Below are 14,186 nucleotides of genomic sequence, written 5' to 3'. Positions count from 1 at the left end.
ACCTTGGCAGTGCTCAGGAGGTGAACTGGTTTCTCTCCAGCTACCAGGACCACCATACTTTTGTCAGTACGGGGGCTTGAACCAGCGACCCTCCGGTTCCCAACCCAACTCTACGGACTGAGCTCCTGCTTGGAACTCTTAACCCTCGTGAACTTCTTGTCATTCCAGGTCAAAACGTTTTGACGTTTTTTTTGAATTCATGGCCAATATACCAGATTTAAGTGACATTTGTACCTCATTTTTTAGTTTCAAAAGCAGAAATGATGAATTCTTTTGACTAATAGTTTGAGGGTGTTGGGTGAATCACAGACTGGGTTATATCAAAGTTTAGTCAGGATGCTGTTTTTTTTTATTTTATTCAAAAGCTACAAAATAGAATAAAACACCAAAAAATTCAATGGAAGTAATTAGGAATTTTACCTATGAAGAATGTTGTATGGATGACATAAGTTTGTACTCCCATGCATCATATTTCTGATGTAAAAAAACATTGACAATGGATCAAATTTGACCCGAGGACAACACCAGGGTTGAATTTTAACAATAAATACCAACTGCTTCCTGCTTCCAGTTCATTGTAGGTGTGAGCACACATCACAAGGCTTCAGATCTGTAATTAGAGGAGTGTGTTCGACTCTAATGCACCTCGGAATCTACAGCTCCTGATCTTTGGCCCTCCATGTCCAAACTGCTGCGTCTGCTCCCTAACTTGTCAGTCATTTACAGCCTCATATGAGAAGCAGCGTGCTTTTGGGTGTGTGAAGCTGATAAGAAGTTATAATGAGACACTTCTGTAGGTGTTTGGATAGGCTAATTAGATTGATGGTGACGTGCTGGGAAGTTCAACCAGATCACTCGTTTCAACAAATAAAGGCGAAACTCATGCATTCGAAACGGAGCACCAAAGTATATATACATGTATAGAGACATATCTGTATTTCTGTGTCTGTGTCTGTGTCCCAACAGAAAGCAGATGGCCACCCTGATGATTGAGGTAGCCTAATGTATATTCCAGGCAAACAATCTCAGTGCCTGATATGGAAGAATTTAGAATTAAATACTATATATATTTAAATTTTGAAAGTTCGGCCGAACCCAAACTCTAGGTTCGGGGCATCCCAGTGCACTATATATATATAGTTCAAATTTTTTCCCACCAAACTGAACGCTATCAAAGGGAAGTTACAAGAGGCAAAACTTGAGGAAAAGAGGCTAATTGGGTACCGGAGCGTAGCTCCAACTCCTCAGGTCCACCACCCACCCTGCCGGAGCTCAGCTCCGTCTCCTTTAACACCAAACCTTTGCCCCAAACGTTTTGAGTGTAGCCCCAAATGTATTTTGTTAAGGTGACTGACAAATATGAAACCGTGGGCTACGTTGCTTCATGTGTCTAAGGATGGTGTTTGTGGATGCGCTCTGCTGTGGACATGCTGCGGCAGATGTGTTGCGTTTGGGCTCCGTGTATTTCCGCCGTAGTTTTGGTTTTCCACCTCCGATGTAGTGCAATGGTCAGCCACATCCCCAAGCTTTGTCTCATTCAGAGACCCAAAAGGGGCTCTGGGTCTGTCAGGAGGTGTGAGATCTACCGGACCAGCAGAGATATCACCTACTGCGCAGCAGACTATGGTGCAGGGAGATTGTTTTCTGAAATATTGTCACTTTAATCTTGCAATAGGCAATTGTAACTTTATTTTTCACAAAATAACACAACTCCTCCAAACCTCAGAGTACACAGATAGGATGAGTTGTATTTTGAATGTGCACAAAGTTTTGGACATTAGCAGAAAACATCTGAAATATTATAGCCTAGGGGTTTATTAATACATTAAAATGAATTCTGTATCATTGAGGTGAATTATTGTCATGCACATTTAAGAACAAGAAAATCCTTCAGAATCAAGATGCAATAGAAGAGGGAAGAATAAATGATGCCTGAGTTCCATGTGTACTGACTCAGATATTATTCCATAGATAAGTCGATCTAAAGGAGAATAAATACGAAGCAATACAGAAGGCCTGAGAGCATTATTGCAATGTATTCCATTATGTTTTTATATTTGGATTGTAATGCTTCCCTTTACATAAAGAATTCTTAATATTGAGTCAGAAAAAGATAGAAATAGGTGCATAAAAATTCACCAAAATGCAGGAAATAAAGTGTTTCTAAAACAAATTCTGGGCTTGGACTAGACCCCCATACAGAGAATCGGTTTGGTTCGGTATTAGGCAGAACCCCAAACATCTGGGTTTGGTGCATCCCTAATGTATACAGTGTTTGCAGTATAAGTACCTGTTTTCTGAACAAGAAAACTTCATCAAGGGTTTGGTTTTGAAGGAACAGGAAGTTCCTTTAGAAAAAAAGCATATAACGTAGTTCTGGACAGGGGCAAAACCAACTCGAATATTTGGTGAGTTCAATAGCCGAATAGTCCGATTCAACAGAAAAACTTCTCGAGTCTGAGTCCGGACTCCAGTACTGCAGCCCTGTTGGCAGCTAATGATTGGATGCAAACTACGCTCAGGAACTGTAAAGGGACTGAGCAACTCCATTAACATTAACATTATTGTAGTGTTGTCTATTGGTGCTTTCAAAAAATATTTACACAATGAGATTTTTAATGAATAATCATCAGTAATGTGGATATAATGACTAAGTGGGTGAAGGAAATTAATAAAACAGTCACAACAGTCTGGTAAGTTCAGAACACGACATCACTTTACTATAATGCAGCCTTTAAAACCAGGAACACTTATGCCATATTGAGACAGATCCAAAATCTAACACGATCTCTAGATCCGTATCACGATATCGATATAATATCGATATATTTCCCAGGTCTACCTATACGGTTGTTTTCTGGTTTGATATTACGAACCACTGGACTTTATTCCGTCACATGAAAGGGGCAGATTTTTGTTAGTAATGGGAAAAGTCTGCGCTTACCTGACTCAAAAGTTGGGTGAGGTCTTCATTATCCACTTTGACCCGGCCTGATGCCGACGTCTGGAAGCGGATCTCTCTATTGTCCCCAGTTGTGAAGACAAGGTGCCCATTATCTGACAGCATGCGAGGCCTGCGGGTCAAATCAGCCAACTTCCATCAGACTGTGCTGATATATTTCGTGCAGAGCAGTTATACTTAGGTCATTCATAGATTTAGTGTTATGCTTTTACAATAATAGACATTATAAAAGGAATCACACTATAAACCTCACATAGTATTCAGATAATTGATCATTTCCCCTTTATTTTCCTGAAGGTCTATAATCAGTGGCAGCCCTGCAAAAGTAGAAAATCCAACAAGAATCCAATAATACCATATTTTCTCCGTTAGGTCCTCATCAAGGCAAAATTAAAACATAAGTAACACACAGTACATGTAAAATACTTGTAACTAGTACCCAGATGAAATAATCCAAAAGGTAACCTCGCAAAGCATTACATTTGACAGTTTAGATATAAAAAAACTCATTGTTCAACTAATTTTGGCTATTTTCCAAGGACATTATTCTTTGCATAACTTGAGAACTGAAAAAAATAACTTTTTGAAAACTAACTTTTTGAAAAAGAAGGATCAAGCTTAAATATCGTCTTTTTTAGATACCAACCAGCTGAATCTAACCTGAAGTGAGCGCTGTTTTAAGTTGCTATATAACAAGGCAATGTAACATAAGTAATACTGGTGTAGTCAGGGTCCAACATTAGCACCATCTCCTAGCCAAGTGGCTAGCACCAGCCCAAAAATAATGATTATCTATTGAGTGACTGTGCCATTTGTCTGGTGGACACAACAAGTTCATTTGGACCGTGTGTGTAGGCCATCATTTTTACCCAATCACTACAGAAGACTAGAGATGTTCTAATACCATTTCTTCCTTCATGAAACCAATTCAGAGACCTGAACTTGCGTATACGATAACCAATCCGAGTTTGTTAAAAAAATACATGTGTATTCTTATGTTTAAACAGTTGAATAGTACTATCCCTGTATGGATGTGATATGATTGATACCATTGATGTTAGACTCTTTGTGAAATACGAATGCCGTAGAATTTTCTTTAATTATCCAACTTATTCTTAAATAATGTGGTATCACATTGGTGCATAAACTCCAGTATTGCAAATACCAATACTAGCATTTTAGGCAGTATTGGAGGCTTTTTCGATACTAGCATCGGTTTTGGATCATCCCTTATCGAACACTAGAAAACACCAACTCACTGATCATTGCTGATGTCCCTCTTGTTCCGTCCCCGTGCTGTCTCTTTGGGCTCTCCTTGCAGTCCCACCAGAAGGAAAATAAGCACGAAGAAAAGCCATGAGAGCCGCAGTGTCCGAGCCATAGAAAAGAGATGTGTTGCCTGAACACCCTGAACAGCGCTACTGGGGTTTGACGGGCTGACACACTCTAATGCTCATTGCCAAGACTTTGACCTGACACTACAATAATAAAGTACATCTCAATATACCAAAGCTGGTTAACTTTGTTAATGAGGGAGGATGTCCCTCACATGACTGTAGGAGATGAGTAACCTGCTTCGTGTGACTTAATGTGCGTGTGCATACAGAAGCGGGTTACCACTGGGACGATGACATTAAATCTTTTTAATTCTGTCTTAAGGCCTCATGAGGACATTATAAATAGCGTTTATTACAGTCAGATTTTGTTGTTCAACACAATCAGTGGGTTTAACATTTTGAAATGCAATTTTTTTAAATGAATCATCAAAGCATTTTCTGTTATTTGACGTTTAAAAAGTTGACTCGAAAAGCCTCTTAACAACATTGACAAAAACAACAAATTAATAAACGTTGGAATCTTAATCCAAATAATTCTGACTATACACACGCTTGGTCGTCTCCTTAACCGTCATATAACACGCTTGGTTGTCTCCTTTAGCATCATATAACACGCTTGGTTGTCTCCTTTAGCGTCATGTAACACGCTTGTTCATCTCCTTTACCGTCATATAACACGCTTGGTCATCTCCTTTAGCGTCACATAACACGCTTGGTCATCTCCTTTTGCGTCATACAACACGCTTGGTCGTCTTCCTTTAGCGTCATATACACACGCTTGGTCGTCTCCTTTAGCTCCTATACACCTTGGTCGTCTCCTTTAGCGTCATATAACGCTTGTTGTCTCCTTTAGCTCTATACCGTTTGTCTCCTTTAGCGTCCATATAACACCTTGTTCATCTCCTTTAGCGTCACATAACACCTTGGTCATCCTTTAGCGTCATATAACACGCTTGTTTTCTCCTTTAGTCATATAACATGCTTGTTTGTTCCTTTAGCGTCATATACATGCTTGGTTTTCTCCTTTAGCGTCATATACACGCTTGGTTGTCTTCTTTACCGTCATATAACATGCTTGGTTGTCTCCTTTACGTCGTATAACACGCTTTTGTCCTTTAGCGTCATATAACACCTTGTCGTCTCCTTTAGCGTCATATAACACGCTTGGTCGTCTCCTTTAGCGTCATGTACACGCTTGTGCGTCTCCTTTAGCGTCATATAACAGCTTTTTGTCTCCTATAGCGTCATATACACGCTTGGTCATCTCCTTTAGCGTCACATAACATGCTTGGTTGTCTCCTTTAGCGTCATATAACACGCTTGGTTGTCTCCTTTAGCGTCATATACCACGCTTGGTTGTCTTCTTACCGTCATATAACATGCTTGGTTGCTCCTTTACCGTCGATAACACGCTTGGTTGTCTCCTTTAGCGTCATATAACACGCTTGGTCGTCTCCTTTAGCGTCATATACACGCTTGGGCGTCTCCTTTAGCGTCTGTACACCGCTTGGGTCGTCCCTTTAGCCTCATAAACACCTTGGTCGTCCCTTAGCCTCATATACATGCTGGGTTCCTCCTTTACGTCATAACACCTTGTTGTCTCCTTTAGCTCATATACACGCTTGTGTTCCTTTAGCGTCTATACACGCTTGGTCGTCCCTTTAGCGTCATATAACACGCTTTGGGTCGCTCCTTAGTCATATAACACGCTGGTCGTCTCCTTTACTCAAGTAACACGCTTGTTCATCTCCTTACCGTCATATAACACGCTTGGTCATCTCCTTTAGCGTCACATAACACCTTGGTCATCTCTTTAGCGTCATATCCACGCTTGTTGTCTCCTTTAGCCTCATATAACACGCTTGTTCTCTCCTTTAGCTCGATAAAACGCTGGTCATCTCCTTTAGCGTCACATACACTTGGTCTCTCCTTTACGTCATATACACCCTTGGTTGTCTCCTTTATGTCAATATAACATGCTTGGTTGCTCCTTTAGCCTCATATACACTTGGTTGTCTCTTTAGCGTCATATAACACGCTTGGTTTGTCTTCTTTACCGTCATATACATGCTTTTTGTCTCTTTACCGTCGTAAAACTCGCTTGGTTCGTCCCTTTAGCGTCATATAACACGCTTGGTCGTCTCCTTTAGTGTCTATAACATGCTTGGTCGTCTCCTTTAGCGTCATGTAACACGCTTGGTCGTCCCTTTAGCCTCATATAACACTCTTGGTTGTCTCCTTTAGCCTCATATAACATGCTTGGTTCTCTCCTTAGCGTCTAAACACGCTTGTTGTCTCCTTTAGCGTCATATACACGCTTGTTGCTCCTTTAGCGCTATAACACGCTTTGTTGTCTCCTTTAGCTCTATAACACGCTTGGTCTCTCCTTTAGCGTCACATAACACGCTTGGTCATCTCCTAGCGTCATATACACACTTGGTTGTCTCCTTTACCTCATATACACCTTGGTTGTTCTCCTTTAGCGTCATATAACACACTGGTTGTCACCTTTAGCTAATACATGCTTGGTTGTCTCCTTTAGCCTCTATAACATGCTTGGTTTCCTCCTTTAGCGTCATATAACACGCTTGTTGTCTCCTTTAGCGTCATATAACACGCTTGTTGTCTCCTTTAGCGTCTTATAACACGCTTGGTTGTCTCCTTTAGCGTCATATAACACGCTTGGTCATCTCCTTTAGCGTCACATAACACGCTTGGTCATCTCCTTTAGCGTCATATAACACACTTGGTTGTCTCCTTTACCGTCATATAACACGCTTGGTTGTCTCCTTTAGCGTCATATAACACACTTGGTTGTCTCCTTTAGCATCATATAACATGCTTGTTGTCTCTTTAAGCGTAATATAACATGCGCTTGCTTGCGGGAATAACGGGATGGTTAAGGACACACGTGTGACACGCGGGAGACAAACCCCGCTCTCCTGGGTGAAAGTCCGTTGTTTCACCCACTTCTTCATTTCAGATTCAACTAAATAAAATTGATTTAATACAGTAATTTTTTTTAAATTTTTTTATTGTGTATTATAAAATATTTTCTTATCATGCTGAATCATTGCCTTCAGGCTTGACCGCTTGTAGTCCGAGGAAATGATCCTGACCAGTTTTACACAACGCACAAAGTGCTTTTTAAGCACTTTACTATTCCTTATGTATGAACACACACACACACACACACACACACACACACACACACACACACACACACACACCCACAACACACACACACACACAGAAAGGATGTTATGTGGAACCTCCTGAATCATGTGACCCAGCCAATAAAGGTAACAGCTTTGTTAAAATGACATGTTTTTATGATGAAAATGTCATTAGCACCTTTACAATGCAATACAGTAGAGAGCTCACAATAAAGTTCTTACAATAAAGTGGTGAGGACTGCCTGCCTGAATGAACATAAATGATATAAGGCCACAGACATTCCTTTTTATTATGTCGCCAACTATGCTGTTGCTAATCAGGCATCGGCCTTTGGGTCTCAGGGACCCGTCCTGCATTTGACTGCGTATCTCTACTGCCGCGGCCTCGGCCTTCGAGTCTATGAGACCCGGGCCAGAATGCGGTTGTGTTTTTTTAATATTAAAATTAAGGAGTTAAAAGTAAAGCTATGTTGACATTTTTAAGGCTGTTAAAGCAATATTTTACTCTTTTTCAGGCTACTCTAAAAAGGAATCCTCCTGTTAAGCCAGCTTCAATCCAACTCTGGGTGAGATATCACATGTCCAGTTTGTCACTCAGGTAATAATGGAGCATTCTGATGTGGGATTTTAAAATTAAAGGCTTGAATGTCCAAAAAAAGCTATATTTGAAATATTTTTAAGGCTGTAAAAGCGATATTTTACTCGTATTCAGGCTACTCTAAAACGTAATCCTCCTGTTAAACCAGCTTCAATCTAGGTCTGGGTGAGACAACACATATCCAGTGTTTCACTCATGTATTATTGGAGCATTCTAATGTTGGATTTTAAAATTAAAGGCTTAAATGTCCAAGTAAAGCTATATCTGAAATATTTTTCAGTGTGTTAAAGACATTTTACTCTTTTTCAAGCTACTGTAAAAGAGAATCCTCCAGTTAAGCCAGCTTCCTTCCAAGTCTGGGTGAGACATCACATATCCAGTGTGTCATTCAGGTAATATTGGAGCATACTGATGTGGTAATTTTAAATTAAAGGGTTAAATGTCCAAAAAAACTATATTTGAAATCTTTTTCAGGCTGTTAAAGCAATATCTTACTTAATTTCAGTCTACTCTAAAACGGGATCTTCCTGTTACCCCAGCTCCGATCAAGGTCTGTGTGAGACATCACATATCCAGTGTGTTACTCAGGTAATATTGGAGCATTCTGATGTAGGATTTTAAATTTAAAGGCTTAAATGTCCAAAAAAAAGCTATATTTGAAATCTTTTTAATGGTTTTAAAGCCATATTTTACTAATTTTCAGGCTACTGTGGAACGGAATCCTCCTGTTAAGCCAGCTTCATTCCAACTCTGCTTGAGACATCACATATCCATTGTGTCACTCAGGTAATATTGGCACATTCTGATGTGGGATTTTAAAATTAAGGGCTTAAAAGTAAAGCTATGTTGAAATTCTTTCAGGCTGTTAAAGCCACGTTTGACTATATTTCAGTCTACTCTAAAATTAAATCCTCCGGTTAAGCCAGCTTCATTCCAACTCTGGGTGTGACATCACATGTAGAGTGTGTCACTCAGGAATATTGGAGCATTCTGATGTGGGAATTTAAAATTAAAGGCTTAAGTGTCCCAAAAAATATATATTTGAAATCTTTTTCAGGCTGTTAAAGCTCTAAAATGGAATCCTCCTGTTAAGCCAGCTTCAATACGGGTCTGGGTGAAACAACACATTTACAGTGTGTGAATTAGGTAATATATGACAATTCTGATGTCGGATTGTAAAATTAAGGGCTTAAAATTAAATCTACATTGAAATCTTTTCCAGGCTGTTAAAGCCATATTTTACTCTTTTTCAGGCTACTGTAAAACGGAATCCTCTTGTTATTCCAGCTTCATTCAAAGTCTGGGTGAGACATCACATATCCAGTTTGTCTTTTAGATAATATCGGAGCATTCTGATGTAGGATTTTAATATTAAAGGCTTAATTGTCCAAATAAAGCTATATTTGAAATCTTTTTCAGGCTGTTAAAGCCATATTTTACTCGTTTACAGGCTACTGTAAAACAGAATCCTCCTGTTAAGCCAGCTTCATTCCAACTCTGGGTGAGACAAAACATATCCAGTTTGTAACTCAAGTAATATTGCAGAATTCTGATATAGGATTTTAAAATTAAAGGCTTAAATGTCCAAGTAAAGCATTATTTGAAATATTTATCAGGTTGTTAACCCTTTGGGTCAGGGGGACTCATGCATTTTGACTTTTTGCATTGGCCAAAGGGTCCCAGGAAACCTGGCCCGTATTCTATAGTATTTTACTCCTACCGCGGCTTCGTCCTTTGGGTCTCCAGGACCTGTGCCACTATTTCAGAGTATTTCTTTCTCTTCTACCGCGGCATTGGCCTTTGTGTCTCTGGGACCTGTCCTGTAGTAGACTGTATTTTTCCACTACCGCGACACCGGCATTTGGGTCTCTGGGACCCGTCCTGTATTCAGGTGTATTTCACTGCTACCGCGGCCTCGGCCTTTGGGTCTCTTGGACCCATCCTGCGTTCAAATGTGTTTTTCCACTACCGCGGCATTGGCCTTCAGGTCTCTGGACAAGTCCTGCATTCGACTGTATTTCACTTATACCGCGGCCTCGGCCTTCTGGTCTCCAGGACCCGGGCAAGTATTCCATAGTATTTCTTTCTCTTCTACCGCGGCATTGGAATGACACCAGCTTGGAGAAACTTCCAAGGAGAGAGGAACCAGTCCTGCTTATTACCACCCCTAGTGCTTAATGGCTTTGAGCAGCATTTTGCAGCTGCCAGATGAACTTTAGCCAACACACATTCACACTAAAAGTGATTGATCTGATATGAAAGACTAATATGTTGTTGGAATCTAATATGTTTATTGAATAAACTCTTGTTACTTCAATGGTCATTCAAAAATATGACTGCATATTGAGAACTCCTCCATAATAACACTTGTAGGACAATAATGCATGTAATAAGGAAATACCAACTCAATACATTGTCAAAGGCAACACTACCTTACATTTTATTTGGGTACTATAATTCAACAATCAAATGTTGTAGATAAATCGTGCAGAAAGAGTACACTTAAGTTAATTACACATGAAGTATACTGATACAATAAAATGTTAGAAACGAAAGTGTTGCTGGCATAAAACAGAAGATAATATAATTTTTAACAGGAGGAATGAATCAAACATTACAAAAATCTATAAATCTATAGACTAATGAGCATCTATTGGTTAATTAAGACTTGATATGGTCATTACGTTTCATATTTTCCTGAAATTAAACCATTAATGATGCTTTTTGTGTATGTACAGGTTACCTATACAGGTTACCTTGCATGGCAGCCGTATTCCCGTGATATCACAAGATCACGCGAGAACCCTTCTTGTCAGGCTTGTATGTTTGGACCAATCAGCATCCAGTGAAGAGCTGATTTATGATGGTCTATATTCACATAAGGAATCACCATTAATTAAAATGTATCTTATTATATGTTCTTTGTTACATGTTGCCTAGAGCTGGGCAATATATTGAAAGTATATTGATATCGTGAAATGAGACTAGATATTGTCTGAATATTGTAATATGGTAATATGGCATAAGTGTTGTCTTTTCCTGGTTTTAAAGTGTAAATCACAGTAAAGTGATGTCAATTTCTGAACTTACCAGACAGTTGTAACTGTTCTATTATTTCTCTTTACCCACTTAGTCATTATATCCACATTAATGATGATTATTTATCAAAAATCTAATTGTGTAAATATTTTGTAAGAGTACCAATAGTCAACACTACAATATCGTTGCGGTATCGATATCGTAAGATATTGTGTCTGACACCACCGATCTGTTTTTGGTTTAGGTAAATTTAGGGGGATGAGCTGAGTGTGACTGATTTCATGCCATACTAATCATTAGTAATGTCCAAACGAAGCTTCATGGACAATTAGGTGTATTTGTTTACCCCACTAGATGGCGCTCTAGGTTTTAAGAGAAAGGCTCAAGGAATGGCAATTCAGAGTGCTTCCGACCCTTTGTTGGACACAGAGAGCCGTCTAGCCGGCTCAGAAAATAAAAATCGGCTCGTTGGAGATGAACTGTGCCCCGTCTGTAAAGGGGACGAGAGCAGGCGGCAGCAGCCGGGGGCGGCGACAACAATCTCCTCTCAAGTCGGACAGTTTCCAGCTATTTCCTGCAGCTTTCAGGCTGAACAGGAAGTGACAGAACACTGTGGTCCAATTTAATAAAATTTGATCACGCATATGGGTCATCAGACCAATATGTAAGCTTGACGTGTAAGTCTCAAGTTGGTTTAATTATGACAGAGTAGCTCTCAAAATGATCGGATATGTATGCGATGTTACTAAAAAAACAGACTAGATCTGTGTTCTGACCAGATTTAGTCTCTCTGACTTCTAAATGTCCCCACTACCCACATACAATATGTGTACAGAATACGCCTTTAAATCAAATAGCAGTTAAAATGCCTCTGATTCAAAAACAATAAAAAGTTTCTATAAAACGCTGTTAAATCAGCTGAGAGGCTGGCGTTTCCCAGCATGCTCTGGGTCGGCCTGGGTCTAGCAGTCAGTGAAAAGCAACTGCGCTGCCTGCGTCTCAGAACGGCGGCCTCCTTGATCTCATGGGGTCATCGTTGCCCCCGTGGGCGTGACGTCAGAGCAAGTCGGACTCAAATCTAACCGCCATGCAACGGGCGGCGGCCTGGCTCATCTCTGTTGTGGAAGTTCCTTGTACAGCGAGGGAAGAAAGAGACCTTGTTGAAACAAAATCAAGACAGGCGGCAAACTGAAGTAAAGGTCTAGGTGTTCGGTGGAAAGGTTTAATTGTTTTCTCGAGAGAACAATCAAATGACAAGAACAGCTTTCACAATGAACAGAGTTACATAGTGGCCACAGTTCTGTGTGGATACAATCGGTAATACTCTTCTTTATATCCAGGGCCCCCAGAGGAGAAAAAAAACCTTGTTTAGAAACCAGTTTAATCTTAAACATGACAATTAGTGGACCTCAGGTAGACAGTTTCATCGTACGTATTTCTGAATCTGCCCTCCTTGGGTCTATTTTCGTGACCGGTCATTCTATCTTAGCTGAAAAAGAACATCTCGTCTCTTTGGATAGGCTCTGGTCTCGACCTGGGACCTGGGACCTGGGACCTGGGACCTGCTATGATAAACACAGCTTTAGACAACTATTTCTGTCAGACTCTACGCAATTTATCCTTGGAGGGAAAATGCAAAGTCATAACACAATCAGTTGTCTCCTACCAGGAGATCACACTGAGGACAGATTCAGAAGTCATACACTCTGAGAGGCATTGGAGATCTTATCATGAATAATTAATATGAAAATCATTGCTTAAATGTAACTTTCCATTAGATTCCCCCCTTTTGATTACATACTAATCACTACACAATTGAAAATTACTGAAAGGAGACATGCATACTGCACGTCTGGAAAAATGTTGTTTGTGTGGAATTTAGACCTCTTAGTTTAAGCTACCACTACAAATATTCAAAAGAAGAACATGGGAATCAAATGGATTATATGAGTTTAAATTTGACAGAATTTTGGAAGCTGAGTTTGAATGGAATTCGTCCTCTTTGTAAGAGGGCAAATCAAACAGATCAGAATTACCATCATTTACTTGCAATGCCTGATACTGAACTCCTTCAAGAGCAAACAAAGATGAAATCATTTTCCGTATCAATGGGATAATACAACAAATACCTATCAAACAGAAACAGATCACAGAGATTACTGGAACCACAATTTTCCCCATCCAAGCCTTCCACCCCTCCCCAATTATCCAAGCGCCCCAGTCCCACCCAGAATCAGTGTGGGGGACATCTTGAGCCTTAAGACTAGTGGCGAGTTGGTTTAGCTGATGGACGGTGTCAGTGAGGTTTCCTTCAATGTCTGGGATGAAATGTGCAGCATTGATCCCCTATCACATGGCAAAGCCCCGCCCCCCCTCCTGAGCTGCTCACAGTAAATCTAAAGTTCAAAGTTCATTATTTATTGTATGCACTTTAGTACAAGTACCACAGCAATGAAATACAGTATGCCCTATTGCCCTCTCTCAGCACCAGTCAACAGTAACAATCAATAACAATAATATAGTTCAAAAACATAAAACCATTTACCACCACATAACAGTGGCTATAACTAAATCCAGACCCCAGCCCTCCTTCCTGCTGCGCTATCATTCACAACCTGATTACCTAAGGATAAACTATCCCTAAAACGTGATGTGCGCTTTGGACACTCTGCAACCGTCTCCCTGAGGGAGGTGGAGAAGAGGTTATCTGCAGGTGATTAGAATCCTGCATAATACTACGTGCCTCTTAGTACTACGTTTCCAGTAAATATGTTGCAACGGTTCAAGTGGAACGCCGATGATTTTAGACGCAGTTTTGACCAACCTTTTCAGAAGATTACGATCATGTGAAGTAGTCCTACCAACCACACTACAGTGTTACCTGTCATATACTCTCAATTGTACAACGGTAAAGATTTCTGTAGAATATAAGAGACATACCATATTTCTTAAGACCCTCAAAAAATATAGCCTCTGATTTGCCTCTTAATGGCACATCTGATATGAAACGACCATGTGAGGGAGTCTGAAATATTTTTTTTAATTTTTTTTATTTAACCTTTATTTATCCAGGT

General features: G+C 40.0%; 1 protein-coding gene across 1 annotated transcript in view; it reads right to left on the bottom strand.

Moving 5' to 3' along the window:
* The window catches only part of cubn (cubilin (intrinsic factor-cobalamin receptor)), an 86,874-nt gene extending 82,462 nt beyond the window's left edge, over window positions 1-4,412 (bottom strand). The window contains exons 1-2 of the mRNA XM_032510808.1: window positions 4,222-4,412; window positions 2,945-3,074 (exon numbers count right to left, since the gene is read on the bottom strand). Coding sequence (XP_032366699.1) covers window positions 2,945-3,074; window positions 4,222-4,343 — 252 coding nt within the window. The 5' untranslated portion in view covers window positions 4,344-4,412. The remainder of the gene's footprint in view (window positions 1-2,944; window positions 3,075-4,221) is intronic.
* Between the last annotated feature and the right edge of the window lie 9,774 nt (window positions 4,413-14,186).

The sequence above is a fragment of the Etheostoma spectabile genome, unplaced genomic scaffold, assembly GCF_008692095.1.
Source record: "Etheostoma spectabile isolate EspeVRDwgs_2016 unplaced genomic scaffold, UIUC_Espe_1.0 scaffold272, whole genome shotgun sequence".
NCBI lineage: Eukaryota > Metazoa > Chordata > Actinopteri > Perciformes > Percidae > Etheostoma > Etheostoma spectabile.
This window is presented reverse-complemented; position numbering and strand designations above follow the sequence as displayed.